Source organism: Emys orbicularis, chromosome 11 (assembly GCF_028017835.1).
Source record: "Emys orbicularis isolate rEmyOrb1 chromosome 11, rEmyOrb1.hap1, whole genome shotgun sequence".
Lineage (NCBI taxonomy): Eukaryota > Metazoa > Chordata > Testudines > Emydidae > Emys > Emys orbicularis.
In genome coordinates, this window is record NC_088693.1 from 41,812,631 (window position 1) to 41,834,969 (window position 22,339).

The window sequence follows — 22,339 nt, forward strand, 5'->3', positions numbered from 1 at the left end:
AGGGAAGGGGATCTTGTCATTCCTGGTCGATTGATATGACTGATAGATCTGTGTCTGATGAGAGGTAGGAAATGCATACAGGCATTTCTTATTGTTCTCAGCTCCAGGAGGTTGATATGGAGGGTGGTCTCTTGAGGTGACCATTTGCCCTGTGCTGTCAGGGAGCCAAAGTGCACCCCCCAACCCAAGAGAGATGCGTCTGTGGTTAGTCACTGTTGGTGCAAGTTGGAGGAAGGAGACCCCCTACATAGTGATGAACCTTCCACCAGTCTAGGGAATGCTTCACCCACTGGGGAACTGATGCCTGCTTGCCTAGACTGTATGTTTGGCGAGTAAACCGTTCTGAGCAACCCCTGAAAACAGCGGAGGTGTAATTTTGCATGCTTTGTCACGAAAGTGCAAGTGGCCATGTGACCCAGAAGTTGAAGGCAGTTTCTGACTGAGGTCTGGAGACTGTCAAGAATTGATTTGACAAGTTTAATAATATTCGGAACCTGTCCACGGGAAGAGGTGCCCTGGATGCCAGAGAAATACCACTATAGTCTGGTGAAGCAGGTAAGCAGCCACTACTGACAGAACCTTTGAGAATACTCTCGGAGCATAGAGGCTGAAGGGGAGCACTTGATACTGGAAATGATTCTAGCCTAACACAAATCAGAGGAATCTCTTGTGAGATGGGTGCACTGCTATATAGAAGTATACATCCTGGAGGTTGAGAGCTGAAACCAATCCCCTGAATCTAGACAAGGAATTATAGTTGCTAGGGTCACCACCCTGAATTTCTGGGGACTCATGAATCTGTTTAGGAGTCTTAGATCTAGAACTGGTCTCCACCCTCTGTTCTTCTTTGGTATGAGGAAATAATTGTAATAGAAGCCCTTTCCCTTGTATTGAGGAGGTACCGGTTCTATTGCTCCTAAATGAAGAAAGGTATTTACTTTGTACCTTATTAGGGACTCGTGAGAGGGGTCCCTGAAGAGGGGCAGGGAAGGGGAATGAGGAGGGAGGGAAGTACAGTGGATGGCGTAGCCTGATGATATTACTCCCAGGACCCATTTGTCTGAGGTGATACACTCCCCTGCGTTCTGGAAGTGGAAGAGCCTGTTGCCAAATGGGAGAAGGTAGGTAAAACATTGAAGCTGGCAGACTAATGAGGGTTGGAAATTCAGACCCTTGATGGTCCCATCAAAACTGGCGCTTTGATGATGCCTGTTGTGGAGCCACATCAGATGGGTTTAGAGAGTCTGTCACCCACTTAACAAGGTCCTGGAACTGGCAAAAATAATTGGCTGCAGATGGGGGGCAGGGGAGAAGTATCAGGGCCTCATCTGGCAAAGAGGCCGAGATGGTGGTCTGACTTGTGGCTTCTTTGGGGTATGTCTACACTACAGGATTAATTCGAATTTATATAATTCGAATTTAGGAAACCGATTTTATAAATTCGAATGTATTCGGCCACACTAGGCACCATTAATTCGGTGGTTTGCGTCCAAGCTACCATAGTAGCATCGATTTCCAGAGCGTTGCATTGTGGGTAGCTTTTACATAGCTATCCCATAGTTCCCGCAGTCTCCACCCCCCTTGGAATTCTGGGTTGAGACCCCAGTGCATGATGGGGCAAAAAACATTGTCGCAGGTAGTTCTGGGTACAGCCTCCCCCTCCCTCCCTGAAAGCAACGGCAGACAACCATTTCGCGCCTTTTTTCCTGAGTGAACTCTGCAGACTCCATTCTGCATCAAGCATGGATCCCGTTGTGCTCCAGAACGCAGTCTTGAACATTGTAAACACCTCGCGCTTTCTCGTGGAGTTTATGCTTACACAGGACCAGAAAAAAGAGGCGAGGAGGAGGAGGAGGCGGCGATTGCAGCGCAGCGACCAGCGTGATGAGGACATGGACACGGACACAGAATTCTCTGAGACCGCGGGCCCCGGTGCTTTGGAGATTATGATGTTAATGGGCCAGGTTATAGGCTTTGAACGCCGATTCTGGGCCCGGGAAACAAGCACAGACTGGTGGGACCGCATAGTGTTGCAGGTGTGGGACGATTCCCAGTGGCTGAGAAACTTTCGCATGCGTAAGGGCACTTTCATGGAACTTTGTGACTTGCTTTCCCCTGCCCTGAAGCGCCAGAATACCAAGATGAGAGCAGCCCTCACAGTTGAGAAGCGAGTGGCGATAGCCCTGTGGAAGCTTGCAACGCCAGACAGCTACCGGTCAGTCGGGAATCAATTTGGAGTGGGCAAATCTACTGTGGGGGCTGCTGTGATGCAAGTAGCCAAAGCAATCACGGAGGTGCTGCTACGAAAGGTAGTGACTCTGGGAAATGTGCAGGTCATAGTGGATGGCTTTGCTGCAATGGGATTCCCTAACTGTGGTGGGGCAATAGATGGAACCCATATTCCTATCTTGGCACCGGAGCACCAGGGTACCCAGTACATAAACCGCAAGGGGTACTTCTCAATGGTGCTGCAAGCACTTGTGGATCACAAGGGACGTTTCACCAACATCCATGTGGGCTGGCCGGGAAGGGTTCATGACGCTCGCGTCTTCAGGAACACCAATCTGTTTAAACGGCTGCAGCAAGGGACTTACTTTCCGGACCAGAAAATAACCGTGGGGGATGTTGAAATGCCAATTGTTATTCTTGGGGACCCAGCCTACCCCTTAATGCCATGGCTCATGAAGCCATACACAGGCAGCCTGGACAGGAGTCAGGAGTTGTTCAACTACAGGCTGAGCAAGTGCAGAATGGTGGTAGAATGTGCATTTGGCCGTTTAAAAGGTCGCTGGCGATCCTTATTGACTCGCTCAGACCTCAGCCAAACCAATATCCCCATTGTTATTACTGCTTGCTGTGTGCTTCACAATCTCTGTGAGAGCAAGGGGGAGACCTTTATGGCAGGGTGGGAGGCTGAGGCAAATCGCCTGGCTGCTGATTACTCGCAGCCAGACACCAGGGCGATTAGAAGAGCACACGATGAAGCGCTGCGCATTAGGGAAGCTTTGAAAACCAGTTTCATGACTGGCCAGGCTACAGTGTGAAATTTATGTTTGTTTATCCTTCCTGAAAACCCGCCCCCTTTATTGACTCATTCTCTGTAAGGAACCCACCCTCCCCCTTCCCCCAGCTTGCTTTCAAAGGAAATAAAGTCACCATTGTTTAAAAATCATTTATTCTTTATTAATTGATTATAAAAAGAGGGAGAGAACCTGAGTGGGGTTTGGGAGGAGGATCAGCGGGAAGGAAAAGCCCAGTAAAAAAAGGTTAAGAAAATGGCAGCCTTTTGCTTGGGCTGTCCACTGGGGTGGAATGGGAGGGTGTACGGAGCCTCCCCCCCCGTGTTCTTACACATCTGGGTGTGGAGGCTATGGAACATGGTGAGGAGGTAGGGGGGTTATACAGGGGCTGTAGCGGCACAGAACCTGAGTGGGGTTTGGGAGGAGGATCTGCGGGAAGGAAAAGCCCAGTAAAAAAAGGTTAAAAAAATGGCAGCCTTTTGCTTGGGCTGTCCACTGGGGTGGAATGGGAGGGTGTACGGAGCCTCCCCCCCCGTGTTCTTACACGTCTGGGTGTGGAGGCTATGGAACATGGTGAGGAGGTAGGGGGGTTATACAGGGGCTGTAGCGGCACTCGGTTCTCCAGCAGCCGTTCCTGAAGCTCCACCAGACGCCGGAGCATGTCTGTTTGCTCACGCAGCAGCCCCAGCGTTGCTTCCCGACTCCTCTGATCTTCCTGCCGCCACCTCTCATCTCGAGCGTCTCTCCTCTCCTCACGTTGGTCCCTTCTGTCCTCACGTTGGTCCCTCATGTCCTCACGTTGGTCCCTCATGTCCTCACGTTGGTCCCTCCTGTCCTCACGGTCACTGGCTTCTTTCCTATACTTGCAAACCGTCTCCTTCCACTCATTCAGATGAGCTCTTTCATTCCTGGTGGATTGCATGATTTCGGAAAACATCTCTTCTCTCGTCTTTTTTTTACGACGCCTTATCTGGGATAGCCTTCGGGAAGGAGGAGGGAGGCTTGAAACATTTGCACCTGCTGGAGGGAGTGAAAAAAGGAGAGAATTTTTTTAAAAGATACATTTTTCAGAACAATGCTTATACTCTTTCACGGTGTATACTATTCACATTACATAGCACATGTGATTTCTGTGCAAGGTCGCATTTTGCCTCTTAATATTGAGTGCCTGTGGCTTTGCTGCTAGAGATCACAGACGCAGGTCGGGGCAACAGAATTCACCTTGCATGCTGCCATGGTAAGCCACTGTCTTTAGGCTTCTGCGCCCTGCTTTCCCACATACCAAGCAAAGCCCGTTGTGCTGCAGTTTTCCTGTTAGCTTGTTTTCTGCTGCTGAAGGTTAACACCCCCCCCCCCATCCAATTCTCTGGGATGAGTGCTTTCTCCCTCCCCCCACCGCGTGGCTGGTATCAGGGAAGATCCCTGCAGGAACCAAACTAACACCCCCCCCCCACCCGCCATGAATTCTCTGGGATGAGTGCTTTCTCCCTCCCCCCACCGCGTGGCTGGTATCAGGGAAGATCCCTGCAGGAACCAAACTAACAACCCCCCCCCCCACCCGCCATGAATTCTCTGGGATGAGTGCTTTCTCCCTCCCCCCACCGCGTGGCTGGTATCAGGGAAGATCCCTGCAGGAACCAAACTAACGCACCCCCCCCCCCACCCGCCATGAATTCTCTGGGATGAGTGCTTTCTCCCTCCCCCCACCGCGTGGCTGGTATCAGGGAAGATCCCTGCAGGAACCAAACTAACACCCCCCCCCCACCCGCCATGAATTCTCTGGGATGAGTGCTTTCTCCCTCCCCCCACCGCCTGGCTGGTATCAGGGAAGATCCCTGCTAGCAAAACGCGAAAAGCTCTGGGCCAATCCTCCCCCCCCCCCCCTTGCACTTGGCTAAATGCAGGGAAGGATTTCTTTTCAGCCACAGGCAAACAGCCCAGTAGGAACGGCCACCTCAGTCCCCTTAATTAAATTCCCTTATTTCAACCAGGTTACCCTAAGCGATATCACTCTCCTGAGGATTACACAGCAAGATAAAGAACGGATGTTGCTTGAATGCCAGCAAACACCGGGACCATACGCTGCCAGGCTCTGTCAGGCAATGATACCAGATTACTTGCTACTAGCATGGCGTGGTCAAGTGTCCTACCATGGAGGACGGAATAAGGCTGCACTGCCCAGAAACCTTGTGGCAAGGCTTTTGGAGTACCTCCAGGAGAGCTTCATGGAGATGTCCCTGGAGGATTTCCGCTCCATCCCCAGACATGTTAACAGACTTTTCCAGTAGCTGTACTGGCTGCGAATGCATCCCAAGTGCTCAGGGCAAATTAATCATTAAAAATGCTTGCTTTTAAACCATGTTTTATATTTTAAAAGGTAAACTCACCTGAGGTCCCTTCCATGGGGTCATGGTCTTGGGTGCTGGCTTGGGAGGCTTGGGAGGGTACTTCAGTCAGGGTGAGAAACAGTTCCTGGCTGTTGGGGAGAACGGAGAGCTGGGTGCTCTCTGCCAGCTCGTCCTCCTCCTCCTCCTCTTCCCCTTCCGCGGAATCATCAGGTGTACCTGATGAGATTATCCCCAGCTCGGAATCCACAGTCAGAGGTGGGGTAGTGGTGGCGGCCCCCCCTAGAAATGCATTTAGCTCAGCGTAGAAGCGGCATGTCCGCGGCTCTGACCCGGAGCGACCGTTTGCCTCCTTTGCTTTTTGATAGGCTTGTCTGAGCTCCTTGACTTTCACGCGGCACTGATCTGTGTCCCTATTGTGGCCTCTCTCCATCATGCCCTTGGAAATTTTTTCATAAGTTTTGGCATTTCGTCTTTTCGAACGCAGTTCAGCTAGCACTGAATCCTCTCCCCATATAGAGATCAAATCCAGTACCTCCTGTACGGTCCATGCTGGTGCTCTTTTTCGATTATCAGCCTGCATGGTTACCTGTGCTGATGAGCTCTCTGTGGTCACCTGTGCTCTCCACGCTGTGCAAACAGGAAATGAAATTCAAATGTTCCCGGGGCTTTTCCTGTCCACCTGGCCAGTGCATGCGAGTTCAGATTGCTGGCCAGAGCGGTCACAATGGTGCAATGTGGGATAGCTCCTGGAGGCCAATAACATCGAATTGCGGCCACACTAACGCTAATTCGAATTGACAAATTCGATTTTGGCGCTACTCCGCTCGTCGGGGTGGAGTACAGAAATCGAATTAAAGGGCCCTTTAATTCGAATTAAATGGCTTCGTTGTGTGGACGGGTCAAGCGTTAATTCGAATTAAGGCAGCTAAATCCGAATTAAAGTCGTAGTGTAGACCAGGCCTTAGTTGCCCTGGACTCCTGCTCCTCAAATGTTTCTTCCTGCTGCTGGGGTGGGGAAGCTTGGGTCTCCCTATCGTCCCGATGGGATACGGTCAGGGCCCTAGAGAACTGCCAACAATAGGCTTCCCGGGGATCCTAATATGGCCTTTGAGGTGCATACAGGGAAAGGGGTGGCATCCAGGATTATTAAAACCAGGAGTGATGAGCTTCCGGAGCACCTTCCATACCCCTTCAGGAGATGGGGTTAGTGTAAGGGTGTACCAGAGAACCCTGCACTGAAATGGAAGAAACAGAGGATCAGTCATCATCATCATCATCTTCTTCTTTTAATGGAGGAGCTCCCAGAGAATGGGGCGGGGCGAAGGCAGCAGAGATGTAAAGGGATCTGGAGATTAAGAAGTTCCCAGTACCAAGAGATGCTCAGTACCTGCTAACAATGGAGACTCTGGTTCAGCAGTCTTTGCCAGTTCCTTCTGGTATCTGAAATCCTGTGGTGTTGAGTGTTTGTCCTTATCCGACGGTACCAGAGCTGTGGAAGGCTTTGACGTTGGCGCTGATAAGGTTGAAGACTTACATTGTACCATGTGGGAAGGGCACACAGAGTGGAGTCTGAGATGACGGTAATGATCCTATATGTTTGGTACCGTCCCCAGCTGACAATACCAAGGTCTTCCTGGAGCCCTGTTTAGTTTTAGAGCCGTGGCGTTTTCCCGCATCCCCCATAATGGAGAAGCCTTTCCCACCCATGGTACCCAGCTTTGAGGAAGACCTCTCAGAGGCCATAGTTCTGGCTGGAGACAGAGGCCTTTATGAGGGGGACTGGCTGGGAGAGGAAATATATTTCCTTTTTTGGAGAGGCTTTGGAGGAGGGCTCTAAGGATTTATCTTCCTAGGAAGAACAGGAGTACTTGTGGCACCTTAGAGACTAAGAAATTTATTTGAGCATAAGCTTTTGTGGGCTACAGCCCACTTCATCGGATGCATAGAATGGAACATATAGTAAGAAATATATATACATACCCTGGTGAACGGGGCATGTCCATCACAAGGAGAATTTCCCCAGAGGGAGTCTCTATAACCAGAAAAGTTTTTGGGTTTTTTTGTTTTTTTTTTTACACAAATGCATCTGATGAAGTGGGCTGTAGCCCACGAAAGCTTATGCTGAAATAAATGTGTTAGTCTCTAAGGTGCCACAAGTACTCCTGTTCTTTTTGCGGATACAGACTAACACGGCTGCTACTCTGAAAGCTTCCTAGGAGAATGTTGCAGGAAGGTGGAAGGGGCTCTAGAGGCTCCTGGAGACTGATGTCCAGAGGGATCCTGACCTGCTTCTGAAGCGGGTCGGAGGGAACGCTCCATCATGAGGAGTCGGAGTGTAACTTCCTGGTTCTTCCAAGCCCTAGGTTTCAGGACTAGGCAGAAGTTGCACTTCTGCAGCATGTGCGATTCACCCAGGCAGCGTGTCCGTCACTGACTGGGATGGCCTCTTTACATGACAGGCAGCATTTGAACCCTGGTGAACTGGGCATGTCCATCACAAGGAGAATTTCCCCAGAGGGAGTCTCTATAACCAGAAAAGTTTTTTGGGTTTTTTTTGTTTGTTTTTTTACACAAATGCTAAACAAATACTAAACTAACTACACTAACTAACAAGACGCAAAACTACCATGGTAGACAAGAAGCGGACACACTAGCTCCGTCTCCAATCAGGTGGTTGAGAAGGAACTGAGGGGGTGGTTTGCTTGCGCAGTCTGATATAGCCTTGGTACAGAGCACAAGGATATCAACAGCACATGTGTGGGCTGAATGGACACTGCTAATGAAAATCTCCTATTGAGGGTGTGTAGCGCGCATGCACACCAAGAGTAGAGCACCCATAGGGACACTATTTGAAGAAGATCATATCTTTCCAGTATGTGTAGTGAAAAGGAAACATTTGAGAAAAATGGAGGAGAAACTGAAACAAAGATCACTTAATACAACATTCTTATAATCTATGGCACATACTTAGTCCTGCTTTCATCTCAATTTATAGCACCCATGTGAAGCGCTTAAGTAGTACTTAATTAATAACACATGTTAAAAAACAAAACAGAGAGAAAAAGGGTCAGAAAGAAAAACAGGAAAAATGTTATTTTATACTTACTTGCAGAATCTATAAATTTTGGGTAGGCATCGTATGTGATAAGCGGAATTGGCAAATCCCTGAAGTACAATTTAAGTGCACCAGTGATAATATTGATATCTTCATACATATTCACAGAAATATCTGCTTTTTCCCCATCTGTGTATAGAAAGCAGCTGACATTAATGTTTTAAAAATATAAATAGATCTAGACTAATATTCAATGGAAAAATCTATACTGTTTAGCAATTATTAAGATCAGCACAGCCACAGATTCTGGAGTATGTAAACTAACCAATAAAAACTGTTATTTGACTGTGAATTTCACTTTTTCAGGATAAAGCCTAATGCCTTTTGTACAGAGACCAGTCCTTTTTTCAATCTCAGGTTAACAAAAAAACGTTATGCAGAAACCCGTGTGACTGTTTTAATGGTGACGGTCTGTGTTGTAAAAATGTGTTGCAGATCAACTATATTTGAACATATCACTTTGCCAAAAACACATTTGTCAGCACTGAATGGGAAATGAGGAACGTTTGCAAAAAGGAAAATGTTTTTAGTACTTAGTCGCTAGGACAGGCATGTGCTCACCCTCTCAGAGCAGTAGTGCTATTTATTCTTGAGTGTAGTGGGCACTGAGTAAGGGCCTGAATTTGTTCAGCACCTCAAGTCTAGCTAGGACCACATAGAAGGCAGGTATTACTTGAGCTCTCTTTGTGTAGCCCCAGTAGCCTGGAGAGGCAAAGAGGGATGGAATTTTTGGCTCAGTAAAAAAAAAAAACATATGGGGAGGGAGCACCTCCCCGCCCCCGATTGCTACTGTGGGGTACTGAGGGTGGGAACTCCTTACTTCTCTCATTGCCTTTGGTGGAAGAGGATGTTTAGCCCAGGCGTTCTTTATTATTTTGGAGCTATCATCCAGGGAGAGGGCTTCGAGTTGCACTGCTCCTTTAAGGTTCTTCTCCAGCTGACTCATGGTCCCACTGAGAGAGGAGCTTGGGGGTTCCCTAGTAAATCAGGGCAATAACTGAGAACGTTCAGTACTTTCCTACCCAATGGCATCATTGCAAAGAGCCTAACTGTCATAGTCAGGCACTGTGGAGACACAAACTCTGCCGAAGGGAAAAGGGCAACTTTTGGCAACCCAGGCCAAAATGGGATTTGTGTGTCTTTCCAATGGGAGGGTACCCCTCCACTCAGCATAATGACCAGCCTCTGCATCTGCAGAGCCCAACAGGCAGATGGAGCCTATGCTGAGGAACCCCTGGGCTGAACAGAACCCTTCACAATGTGCCGGCAAAAAAGTTGCAGCAGATACTAAAGCAGATACCTCTGTCAAATGCCATTTTGACGTCTTCAATTAGGTCACTAAAGCCTGAAACTCTGTATAGTCCTTCAGAATTAAGACCTGTTAGGAGAGAACATTTTCACTTGATTAAAATTAGTATTAACTTTGCACCTCCCTTAAAACTGGCTTGTCCCTGGCCAGGTTCTTCACTTAAGGCAATGAGGCAACAAGGTTAGTTAGGTTTTAAAAGCTTTACCAGGTTTTTCATTTGGAATACAATTTCACCCCCATCCCTTTAACCCTGACCCTTGCATCAACCGCATTGTTCGGCTCAGCTCCCAATCATTTTGTGTAATCACGTTTATGATAATGATTCCCGGGGGTGAAAAAACAGATTAGCCCAATTACAAGCTAATTCTTTTTAATCAGCTAATTGAGATTAACATATTAGATGTACAGTAAATATTTTAGAAGCAAACCATATATTCTAGTAAAGAATATTAAATGTGGGCTGGGAGAACAAGGACGATGAAATATGTAAATACCGACTAGTCTAGTTATTACTGTGTTAATCTTTCTGATTAAAATACCATGGGAAGTATAAAGAAGAGGAAGATGCACATGTACATCAATAAGATAGGAGATCATCCAAGAGTGGAGTTTAGCAAGCATGTAGTTATGTCAAAACAGTACTATATACTGTGCATCATAAAACACGCATTGCATCTGTCCATCTCTTATGTATTAATTAGAGAAGTCCTTGAAAGAAATTAAGTAATTTCAGCAGAGCTTTTAAAAAAAATCACAGATATTTGTGAACCAACAAATAACACCAAGTATGATATGAACTGTGTAGGATAATTGGCAGTCATAAAATGCCCCGTTTGAAACTGTTTTGAGCAGTCATGAATTCAGCGAAAACCCAAATGACCCAGATCAATCTAAAGGGATTATCATTAAAGCAACCAAAGTCCATTAACGATGTCTTACCTCTAGATTCAATTTCTCTAATACACATGTCTACTACCATTGGCCTTTTAGTGATGTGTGCTTTTACTAGCGTTGTAAGGTCACAGCTGTACACTTTTTTGACATGCTTCAGATCTGGCTTGCAGTCATTTGGGACCATCTTGGAACACTGCTTGTGAACATTTAAACCACAATCTGGGAGAAGAAATGAAAAGACAATTAACCCAATGTTGGGTGAAAATGTGTTGTAATGTTAATATAATAAAGTATGTATTACTTCTACAGGGTCTGATCCCGCAGACCTCATTCCTGTAAGGACCGCTCATGTGAGTAAGCTGAAAAGGACTGGTGCAGATTTTAAAGAACACTTACTAGCTGAATACATTCCATTCTAAGATGCAAAACCAGACGTTTCCTCTACTACAGGATTTAACAGAAATCAACCAATGGAAAATCAAATCGTCAAAGTCTATAATTCTCCATCAAATCGCATAGGTTTTTACAGTAATTTCAACAGAACCCTATTAGTTTAATCCCCATTACATTCTGTAGGACTTTTCCATAGGGGAAGAGATCTATTACTCTGTAATGTTTTTCTCTTCTTATACTTTATGTGACTATTTCATGATCTAATCCCTTCCCCTGGTCTTTATATTTATTTTAGGCTAAGTTTACACTACAGTATATGTATAGCTACATACTGCAGTCAAAAGCACACTGCATCCACACTGTGGTGTGTAGCTACACGGGGCAGTGAAAGGCTCTGGCAAATGGGAGGCAGCAGGCAAAGGCTTCAGCTGTTTCCCCGCTGCCAGAGCCTTTCCCGGCTATCTCCCCACTTCCAGAGCCTTTCTTTCCCTGCTGCTTACTCCCTTCCAGAGGAAGGGCTTCAGCAGTGGGGGAGCTGGCAGAGCCTTTCACAGCTGCTGGAGCCTTTCCTTGTAGCAGGGAATGGCCCCAGCAGTGGGGAGTTGCTGGAGTCTTCCCCTGCATAGGAGAAAAGCTCCAGCTGTTGGGATCTGGCAGCCTTTCCCCTCTTCCCTCCCGCTCCCGGTCCACTGTTGGAGTCTTTCCCTGCAAAGGAGAAGGGGACCAGCAGTGAGAGGTAACGGGACACTACACAGCTAAAAATAGGGACGGCACGGCTTGGGCCAGTAGAGGATGTCTAGGTACAGACTCTGGGTTTATACCCACATCCTTCAGGTGTGTCTTGACTGGCTTAAACCATGTTTCACTGTCTATGCTGCTGTTTATACTTGTACTATGAGGGCTATGCATGTATGTACACTACACACTGCCAAAAGAGTCCTGCAGCGTAGACACACCCTTAGGGTTAGTTTGAGACATTAACCCTGAGCAGGGTAGGGGAGGAGGTATTACTTCCAATGTTGTTTCATAGACTGGGTTTTTGAAAGAGAAAGCCCAGAAAGCTGGCAATTCCAAATAATTCTATTTAAATTAAAATGAATTTGGGGAGAACTTATTTAAAGAACAGTTCCACAGTTTCATTATAAACATTTTACTAATGAAGGTTTGGTTCATTTTAGAGTACAATTCAATTGAAATCAGATATGCAGAAAAAAACATTCATTCTGTACAAAAATGGGCCAGGCATATCTATCAACACTAATGCTCCATCTGTAGGAAAAAAGTAGGGAAACCAGCAATAATACTACAAGAAAGCATAGTGAAGACAAGCTGAGCAATGCAGTTCCTTCTAAGTTAACGGAATGTTCATATCCATGATTTGAGTCTGTAAGTCTTGTGCGATGATGTATGAACAGCATTTTGCCTTGTCTAAAGCCCAACCTAGTTCCTTCTGGCTTCACTGGGAGTTTTATCAGGTCTCTGCTGTCTTGCAGTAGGGACCCTTGTCTTGCAAGATGCTGAGTATCTTGAACTTTCATTGGTAACTGGCAATGCAAATGTCACCCAGAGTCCAATCCTACAAAGTGACATGCTGAATTGCCATAGCATAACAGCACAGAGCCTACAGTGTTCACTCGCTTAGGCCTTGATCCAGCAAAGATTTCCAGTGTGCTTAACTTTCCTACCATGAGTAGTCCCATTGATTTCAATTATTCATTGATCTCAAGGGGACTACTCATAGGATTAAAGTTAAACACATGTTGGAGTTTGGAGGTTCGGGGCCTTGGTGAAGATTTACAGTATCCCTTCCCTTCCCTCTGCCCCCCTCCCCCCCAATATCTAGTGTCTATAGAGGAGTCACCTTTGTATCTGATTATCATTGGTTTTGTTGATATTTTAATTTACAGTAAATAGTCCACAGATGATGTCGTTCTCCTTTATGTAAGGGGACTGTTGCCCCCTTACTAACATTCAGTGGGGGTGTTTTGATTGGCTTGCTCCCAGTACTAAAAGGGGAAGGGTCGATGGCAAATCAGGAGCCTGAGACTGACAGTCCCCAGGAACAATGGGGAGAGGCCAATGCTCCAGATCAGCCTGATTGACAGGGCGGGCAGGCTAATCAGAGGGTCAGGAGGCGAGGGAGGTCCCGTCCTCCGTGTGAGCTGGAATTGCCTGGGTCAGACTGAGTGGGGCCGAGCTAAGGAGAAAGCAGGGGCCCAAGCTGAGCTGGAGAGCAGAACCGTGCCAGATCCAGAGGGGCCAGAGCTGCAGCCCCAAAGCCAGAGCACAGCCAGGACAGAGAGGGGCCTGAGCTAAGTTGCTGGGAGCAGAGCTGCAGCCCCAAAGCCAGAGCACAGCCAGGAGAGAGCAGGGGCCTGAGCTAAGTTGCTGGGAGCAGAGCTGCAGCCCCAAAGCAGAGTTACAGAAGCAGCCTGCAGAGCAGACCTGCCCTGGGAACAGAGCTGCAGCAACCAGAGCCAGAGGGGCCAGAGAAGCAGCCCAGGGAGCTGGAGGCAGAGCAGCAGCAGCAGCCGTGCTGAGGCAGAGTGGAGCTGGAGCTGGGGCTGGAGCAGTCCGGAGCTGGGTGCGGTGAGCAGCTGGGGAGAGTGAGGGGGACCCTGGCAGTGGGCCCAGCGCAGGGAGATACCTCAGCCAAGAGGCCTTGCAGGCCAGACTTGGAGGGGGATCGTAACCCTGACAGGGCGGGGGCGATGCTGGGAAGAAGGGTCCTGCCACCTAGAGCCTGAGAGCGTGTGGCCACCGCCAGAGCAAGTGTCCAACCCACAGCGTCCCTGCAGCACAGCCAGGGCCTGAGAAGGAGGCCCGGGACCTACAAGGAACAGACTGTGAACTGCCCTGACGTTCCAGAGACACTGCTTGTGATATTCCCTGCCTCAGAGCAGGGTGATGTGTTTCCTGTAACCTTTTCCATTTTTCCTTATTCTTTTTTAAAAAGTAATTGTTAATTAAATAACTTGTATTTGCTTTAAATTGTATAAAATGATCAGTGGGTCAGGGAGGTGCCCAGTGCAGAGAGAATACCCCGGAGTGGGGACACCCTAGCCCCTGTCCTAGGTGACCACAGCAGGGTTGGGGGTCAAGCCCCCCAGGAATCCTGGGCCCAGCCTTGTCGGGGTTTACGAGGACTCTGCCAGACAGGAGAGTGGAAGGGGAGTCCTCAAGGGCAGGGAGGCCTCTGGGTAAAGGAAGTGGGAGCGAGGACTCGGATCCTTTCGTTAGCCCACTTCACCGGGGTAGTGCAGAAGCCAGGAAAGTTCCCCACAATAGCGGGACCATTCCCCCGCTTACATTTATACAACGGCAAAAGCCAGTGTTTGTATCTTAGTTTAATTCCAGCTCAGTCATTCATGTGCTATTACAAAAAGCACTTTGTTTTCTTAATAGGTTTGTAAAGCTAAAGAGTTTTGTCACTTAGAATTTATTGTAAAGTGCTCAATCTCTTGGTAACAATAAAAGTTCAACATGTCACATTCAATCAGTATGTGAATAATGAGCTAAAATGTAAAGAAATAATAAGTGATGGAATGGAAAAGACAGAGTCTGTCTGGGCAATGATTACACTGGGTAAAAGAACTACTAGAGCCTCCCCTGAGATACTGCTTGGGGTGTGCTATAGACCGCCGGGATCTAGCCTGGATGCGGACAGAGAACTATTTAATGTTTTTAAGGAAGTAAAAACTAATAAGAGCTGTGTGATCATGGGGGACTTTAACTTCCCAGACATAGATTGGGGAACAAATGCTAGTAACAATAATAGGGCTCAGATGTTCCTAGACGTGCTAGCAGATGAATTCCTTCATCAAGTAGTAGCTGAACCGACGAGGGGGGATGCCATTTTAGATTTGGTGCTGGTGAGTAGTGAGGACCTAGTTGAGGAAATGGTAGTAGGGGACAACCTTGGCTCGAGTGACCATGAGCTAATTCGGTTTAAACTAAATGGAAGGATTAACAGAAATAAAACTGTGACTAAGGTTTACGATTTCAAAAAGGCCAACTTTAATAAATTAAGGCAACTACTTAGGGAAGTGGATTGGGCTAACATACTTAGAGAGCTAAAGGCAGATGAGGCCTGGGATTATTTCAAGCTGAAGTTGCACGAGCTGTCCGAGGCCTGGATCCCGAGAAAGGGGAAACGATTAGTAGGCAGGAGAATTAGACCTAGCTGGATGAGCGGGCGTCTCAAAGGGGCGATTAAGAAAAAACAGAAAGCGTACAAAGAATGGAAGAGGGGACAGATCGGCAAGGAAACCTACCTTATTGAGGTCAGAGCATGTACGGATGCGGTGAGAAAGGCCAAAAGCCGTGTAGAGTTGGACCTCGCGAGGGGAATTAAATCCAATAGTAAGAGGTTTTATAGCCATATAAATAGGAAGAAAACAAAGAAAGAGGAAGTGGGACCGCTGAAGCATGTAAATGGAGTGGAGATTAAGGATAATCTAGGCATGGCACAATATCTAAATGAATATTTTGCGTCGGTGTTTAATAAGGCTAATGAAGGGTTTAGGAATAGAGGGAGCGAGACAGAGGGGAATAAAGGAGGGGCGATTGCAATTACAGTATCAGAGGTGGAAGCCAAACTTGACCAGCTAAATGGGACTAAATCGGGCGGACCGGATGATCTCCATCCTAGAATATTGAAGGAGCTGGCGCGAGAAATTGCAAGCCCCTTGGCGATAATTTTTAATAAATCTGTAAACTCGGGGGTGGTACCGATGGACTGGAAAATAGCTAATGTGGTTCCTATTTTTAAGAAGGGGGAAAAAAGTGACCCGGGTAACTACAGGCCTGTTAGTTTAACTTCTGTAGTATGCAAGGTCTTGGAAAAAATTTTGAAGGAAAAAGTAGTTAAGGACCTTGAGGTGAATGACAATTGGGACAAATTACAACATGGGTTTACGAAAGGCAGATCGTGCCAAACCAACTTGATCTCCTTCTTTGAGAAAGTAACAGACCTTCTAGATAAAGGAAATGCGGTGGATCTAATTTACCTCGATTTTAGTAAAGCGTTTGATACTGTGCCGCACGAGGAATTATTGGTTAAATTGGAAAAGATGGGGATCGATATGAAATTCCAGAGGTGGATAAAGAACTGGTTAAAGGGGAGACTGCAGCGGGTAGTACTGAAAGGTGAACTGTCGGGTTGGGCGGAGGTCACCAGTGGGGTTCCTCAAGGTTCGGTTTTGGGTCCGATTTTATTCAATCTATTCGTTACTGACCTCGGAACCGAATGTAGGAGTGGGCTGATAAAGTTTGCGGATGATACAAAGTTGGGAGGTATTGCCAATTCGGAGAAGGATCGGGATATTCTGCAGGGAGACTTGGATGACCTTGTAAATTGGAGTAACAATAATAGGATGAGATTTAATAGTGAGAAGTGTAAGGTGATGCATTTAGGGATGACTAATAAAAATTTTAGTTATAAGTTAGGGACGCATAGGTTGGAAGTGACGGAGGAGGAGAAGGACCTCGGAGTCCTGGTTGATCGCAGGATGACTATGAGTCGGCAATGTGACGTGGCTGTGAAAAAAGCTAATGCGATTTTGGGATGCGTTAGGCGAGGTATTTCTAGTAGGGACAGGGAGGTGCTGCTTCCGTTATACAAGGCGCTGGTGAGACCTCATTTGGAGTACTGTGTGCAGTTCTGGTCTCCTATGTTTAAAAAGGATGAACTCAAACTGGAACGGGTACAGAGAAGGGCCACTAGGATGATCCGAGGAATGGAAAACCTTTCCTATGAAAGGAGACTCGAGGAGCTCGGTTTGTTTAGCCTAACCAAAAGAAGGCTGAGGGGGGATATGATTGCTCTCTTTAAATATATCAAAGGGATTAATACCAAGGAGGGAGAGGAATTATTTCAGCTCAGTAGTAATGTGGACACGAGAACGAATGGATATAAACTGGCCGTGGGGAAGTTTAGGCTTGAAATTAGAAGAAGGTTTCTAACCGTCAGAGGGGTGAAATTTTGGAACAGCCTTCCGAGGGAAACGGTGGGGGCGAAAGACCTTTCTGGCTTCAAGATTAGGCTTGATAAGTTTATGGAGGGAATGGTTTGAAGGGATAACGTGATTTTAGTCAATTAGGCATTAATGTGCCATCGCGGGTAAAATGAGGGTCCGGCTGTAGAATCTTGCCTGTATGCTCGGGGTTCTGCTGATCGCCATATTTGGGGTCGGGAAGGAATTTTCCTCCAGGGTAGATTGGCAGAGGCCCTGGAGGTTTTTCGCCTTCCTCCGCAGCATAGGGCAGGGGTCGCAGGCTGGAAGATTCTGTTGTGGGTGGGTCAGCTTTTGTGGCCTGCATCATGCGGGAGGTCAGACTAGATGACCATATTGGTCCCTTCTGACCTTAAAGTCTATGAGTCTATGAGTCTATAAAATTTATGAACCCTGTTCCAGACAAAATGACTGCTTACAATTCTATTTCACTCTTTAAGTGTAAGAATAGCTCCCTTCCATAAAGAAAAGAAAGTGGTCTTGTGATTAAGGCACAGGATGAAGACCCAGGAATTCTGGGTTCTGCACCTACTAATGCCACAAACTTCCTCTGTGATCCTAGGCAAATACTGTAGAGGACAGCCTCCTCCTACACAGAAGACCCTGACCTAGCAGAACTGGCCCAGTGGGGCAGGACCAGAAGACTTGTGCAAGGAGGATGGCCCTCTGCACACTGTGGAGTTCTGTTCTGTTGGCTTCCCTCCACCCCAACACATGGTGGGGGTTGGAAAAATTATTGGGGGTGAGGACAGATCCACCAGCCACTCTCTTTCCTGGAGGGGGAATAGAACCTCTACAGAAAGTGTTGTGCTTCTGAGACTTCATAGTGTTTGTGGCACAGCACCACTCTATGGCAGGAGGTTAGGGGCCTAACCCTTCCTTATTTAGGCTGTGAAGAACTCCAGAGCACAGCCTGGTCCCTTGCATGCTTTTAGGATTTGGTCCTTAGTCATCCTGTGTTTCAGTTTCTCCCTCTGTAAAATGGAGGGACAAGGAATTTGGGCAGAGAGGGACAAGAGACTGACTGGACGAGGAGCTGTGAGGGAGGGTACTAGATTGTCTGGGCAAGAGTATTGGGACTGAGATGAGAAGTCTAAGGAGTGGAGACAGGAACTGGCTAGGTGAGGAGACTGGGACAAGGAGACAGAGGTGAGGAAAAGACTGGGGCATGACAAGTTGGAGGGGATGGGGCACAAGGGATCAAGTCTGGATGTACCCTTGTGCATTAGTATTATGACAACAGTCTTAAATTACATGATCACATACTGTTTTTTCCACTATCTCATTCAGTGCACATGATGGACCTGCTCTGAGGCTGAATCATCAGGGTTGTCTAGTGAAGGCTGTTGTCTGTAGGACCTCAGCTTCATTTGTTGCAGAAGATGGAAGGTGGGTAGTGAGGGAGGGAGGGAGGGAGGGGATTGCAGAAAGAGAAAGGACAGTCTTTCTGGTTAAGGCAGTTGATTGCTGCCATGAAGAACTGGATTCTATCCCTGCCTGTGCCACAGAGTTCCTGTGTGGTGGTAGGCAAGTGACTTCAATTAGACTTTTGACAGGTGGTCACTAGTTGCATGCTCCTTATCTGATGGTTGCCCAACTTGAGAGTCTGGGCTGATTTCCAGAAGTGCTGCGCTCTCATATGCAACTGAAATCAGTTGCATCTGAGAGAAACTGGGAATTTTGCTTTGAACATATGAAGTGCTATATAATGCTAAATACTCTGAAAAAATCAGATCCTAGGTGTTTCAAATTGGGTACCCAAAATTAGCGAACACTTTTGACCTTAATCTCTTTGTGCCTCGGCTCCTTATCTGTACAATGGGGATAATACCACTGCCTCATCTCACAGGGGTATTTAAAAATAAATTCATTAAATGTTTGTGAAGCATTCAGATACTATAGTGAAAATCACAGTGGAAAAGCCCATGAAGAAATTAAAAATTCAGTCTACAGAGCAGACATGAATAATGTGTAGTAAGGCAGGCCTGGGGCCACAACACTGAGCAACTAGGAGAAAACAAAATACAGAACAGCCATTTGTTAAGTGAGTACCATCCATTCTGTGCCCAGAATGAGGCATGGGTCTTGGGGAAAAAACAGTATGTGATTATATAATTAAAGTCTATGATAATGCAAACACACAAGGGGGCTGAACTAAGAGTGCACGTGCAACCTTAATTCTGGCATTTCCTAACTTTTGAGTGACTGACTTTGCACTTCATAATGTTTTTAATACAGTTTTTGTATGCATAATTATCATATGTACTAAAATTGCTGCAAGAGCCACTCGATACAGCATACTGCAAGTAGTTTATCTTTAAAGATTTAAATATTAAACAGGGAGCAAAACATTTTGCAGAAACAATGTTTAGATTCTTAAAGGTCTGTCTCAACTGATGTGTGAGCAAGTTGAAAGGCTAACCCCCATTTATGGAATTGGATTGGTCTTGTGAGCACACATCTACCCACGCTGATGGGAGAAGAGATATCTTAGAGCTACAGTATTGTGAGAACAAGGATAATTAATTTTTAAGTATACAAGAATGAAAAACACGTATTTACAAATGTCCTGTGCTTGAATTAAAACAATCTTTACATTTCCCATGGTCATCTTAAGGATATTTGCATACAGCAAAGTGCTATTTTATTAAAATGTTTAGCTTGCAGGGACCTTTTCAAGCTGAAATTCATATCTCTAAAAAACCAAATTTAATTACCTGTGTTACTGCTAATCCTTTTGGTGCCCACTTCAAAGCCCAATTAAGTCAATGAAAAGATTCCCATTGATTTGAAGGGGCTTTGGATCAGGTCTCATTAACACCAGAAACATTTTAAAAATCAACATTGCTTTTCCATCTTTATGCTCTTCATTTTTTACACTTCATTGGTTCTCATACACCAAAACACTGCTACAAGCGTTATAAACACTCCTGAGGAATATATCATGCTTTAACAGAAGTTTATAAAAGGCAGAGCACATTTCTATTACCATTATTATTATGCTTTGCAGGCTTTTTTTTATTAAAAAAATAACAAAAGCTACGTTTTTGGTCCTTAGCTGAGACTGAAGTCCTTTGACAAATCAAAATTAATATTTTTGTAAGGTTTAAATGCATCATTTAAAACAAGAATAATGTTGCTTTTTAAATAAATAAGTTGAAACGTAGCCATTTGGTTATGCTTTTGTCATAGGAAGGGTCCTTTCTCTGAGTTCACAATTCTCTGTGGAAGCAGAATGGTATTGTTTTAGTCAGTAGACTTTCATTTTCAGGACTTGATGAGAATTTAAGTTGGTGATAGTTACACACCAATATAAGAATGACTGTTTGCTTATTCAAGCAAGGTAAAAAGTGCATGAGTAACATGACAGGCTGCCTTCCAACAGAGTACTGCAAAATCCCAGAGCAATCCATTGTTCAAACTTTCTACAGTAGTGATATTCAGCCTAAATTTGGGAGGCTGGAACACAGGGTATTGTAAGACAAATTACAAACAATTAAAACAAATTGTCGTCTTTTTTTCTTAAATCCCAGAGTGCAGCACATCTGCTTTGCAACATCTTAGAGTCCTGCATTTTTAGGAGGGCCAAGAGAACCGAATCCTGAGTTGTATCGAGCACTCACTACTTCCACTGGCTTCAAATGCTCAGCACCTCTAGGGATCAGGCTCTAAAACCCATTTGCCATACTCATACAAGTAGTCCTGCTGATTTCAATTGGGCTACTTGCGTGAATACGATTAGCAGGCTTTAGACCCATGAGTTTGTTTTATTTCATGCTTACGGCCAATTTCTACTTTCAGTTACAATGACGTAAATCCTGAGTAACTCAGTTTACTTCAGTGGATTTAATGCTGATTTACACCAAACAAAGGGTCTGATCCGACTCCTGTGGAGGTCCATCAGTGTCTTTCCATTGACTTCCATGGGAGTTGGGTCAGGCCCTAAAAGAAAAATTTGACCCTTATTTGTTAAAACCACACAAATTACATAAAGTAACATATTGCCCAGTAAAGTCCAGAATAAAGGAAAGATTTAAAAGACCATGGGTGAAATCAAGGCCCCACAGAGGTCAATGGCAAAACTCCCATTGACTTCAATAAGGTCATCATATAAGTGGATCATTTCATTGGCTGGATTTGTAGTTGAGTATAGGTTTCTTTTGTATGTTATCATCAAGCTGCAGCCATCCTTCACCAAAAAGTACATTTAGAAATTCATGAGCAGGTAGACAAGTTTACAAATTTCGGAATAAAACAGCCTTTATAGATGTTTTTGAAAAAGTTTCAGGTAAGCTATACTATTTTTAATAGCATATTGATCTTACTCTAGGAGTTTGGATAGGCTGTGGTATTACTTTTATGAGGGATATTGCCTTTAGAAAAAGAGCCTGACATAGCCAATGCTTTTCTAGGAAGCTCAGAAAAAGATTTCACAATTTTTCTGAAGCAACTAATATTGATTTTAGTCCATTGAGCTGAAAGAAGAAATAATGTGATCATATTAATGCATGAGCAGAGCCCAAAAAATATATGCATATTAATACTGCCCTATGAGTACCCATTACAAATATTTGCTGAGAATAAAATGCGCATAGCTATGCTGTTGATTTGATTTAGTCAGTTTTAGATTTCCTTTTGCTTATGATTTACTGGTAAGTGTGGCTGCTGAGCATGCTCTATTGAAATTATATCACATGGAATATACTTTATAATTATATTTATAAATTAAGCTGAAAGACATTTATGTATTTTGTCTTTCTGGGGGGACGGTTTAAGGTACTGAAAGATAGATTTACATTTTCCTCTAAGAGTTCCAAGAGATTCTCCATAGATTTATGATAACGGCAGAGTGGTGTGGGAAAGAGGCAGGAGGCCTGGGTTCTATTCTTGGGCCTGGCATTAAATCACTGTATCACCTTGGGCAAGTCACTTAAGACTTGTTCCTCAGTTTCCCCATTTGACACAAGGGTTTAAAACCACTACCCACCTTTGTAAAGCACTTTGAGATCTGCAGGTGATGAGTGCTACGTAAGAGCTAACTATTAGTATTGCTTTAATGAGGGTGAACAGATATAAAGGAATTTGCCCCAATAAATCATTCATCAAATAGTAGCTTTCCTTTTATGGTAGTTAAATTCTCTTTTCTTTAATATAAAAATTAAAGTTTACTCTCTCTGCAGTGCACGTAATCATTTACTGTTCTTTAGTTTTACGAGCATTGACAACTAGCATTACTTGTAAATGCT

General features: G+C 45.5%; 1 protein-coding gene across 1 annotated transcript in view; it reads right to left on the minus strand.

Annotated features, from left to right (window-relative positions):
• CHN1 (chimerin 1) overlaps positions 1 to 22,339 on the minus strand; it is a 48,635-nt gene that overhangs the window by 6,781 nt on the left and 19,515 nt on the right. The window contains exons 3-5 of the mRNA XM_065413430.1: positions 10,732 to 10,905; positions 9,784 to 9,861; positions 8,475 to 8,612 (exon numbers count right to left, since the gene is read on the minus strand). Coding sequence (XP_065269502.1) covers positions 8,475 to 8,612; positions 9,784 to 9,861; positions 10,732 to 10,905 — 390 coding nt within the window. The remainder of the gene's footprint in view (positions 1 to 8,474; positions 8,613 to 9,783; positions 9,862 to 10,731; positions 10,906 to 22,339) is intronic.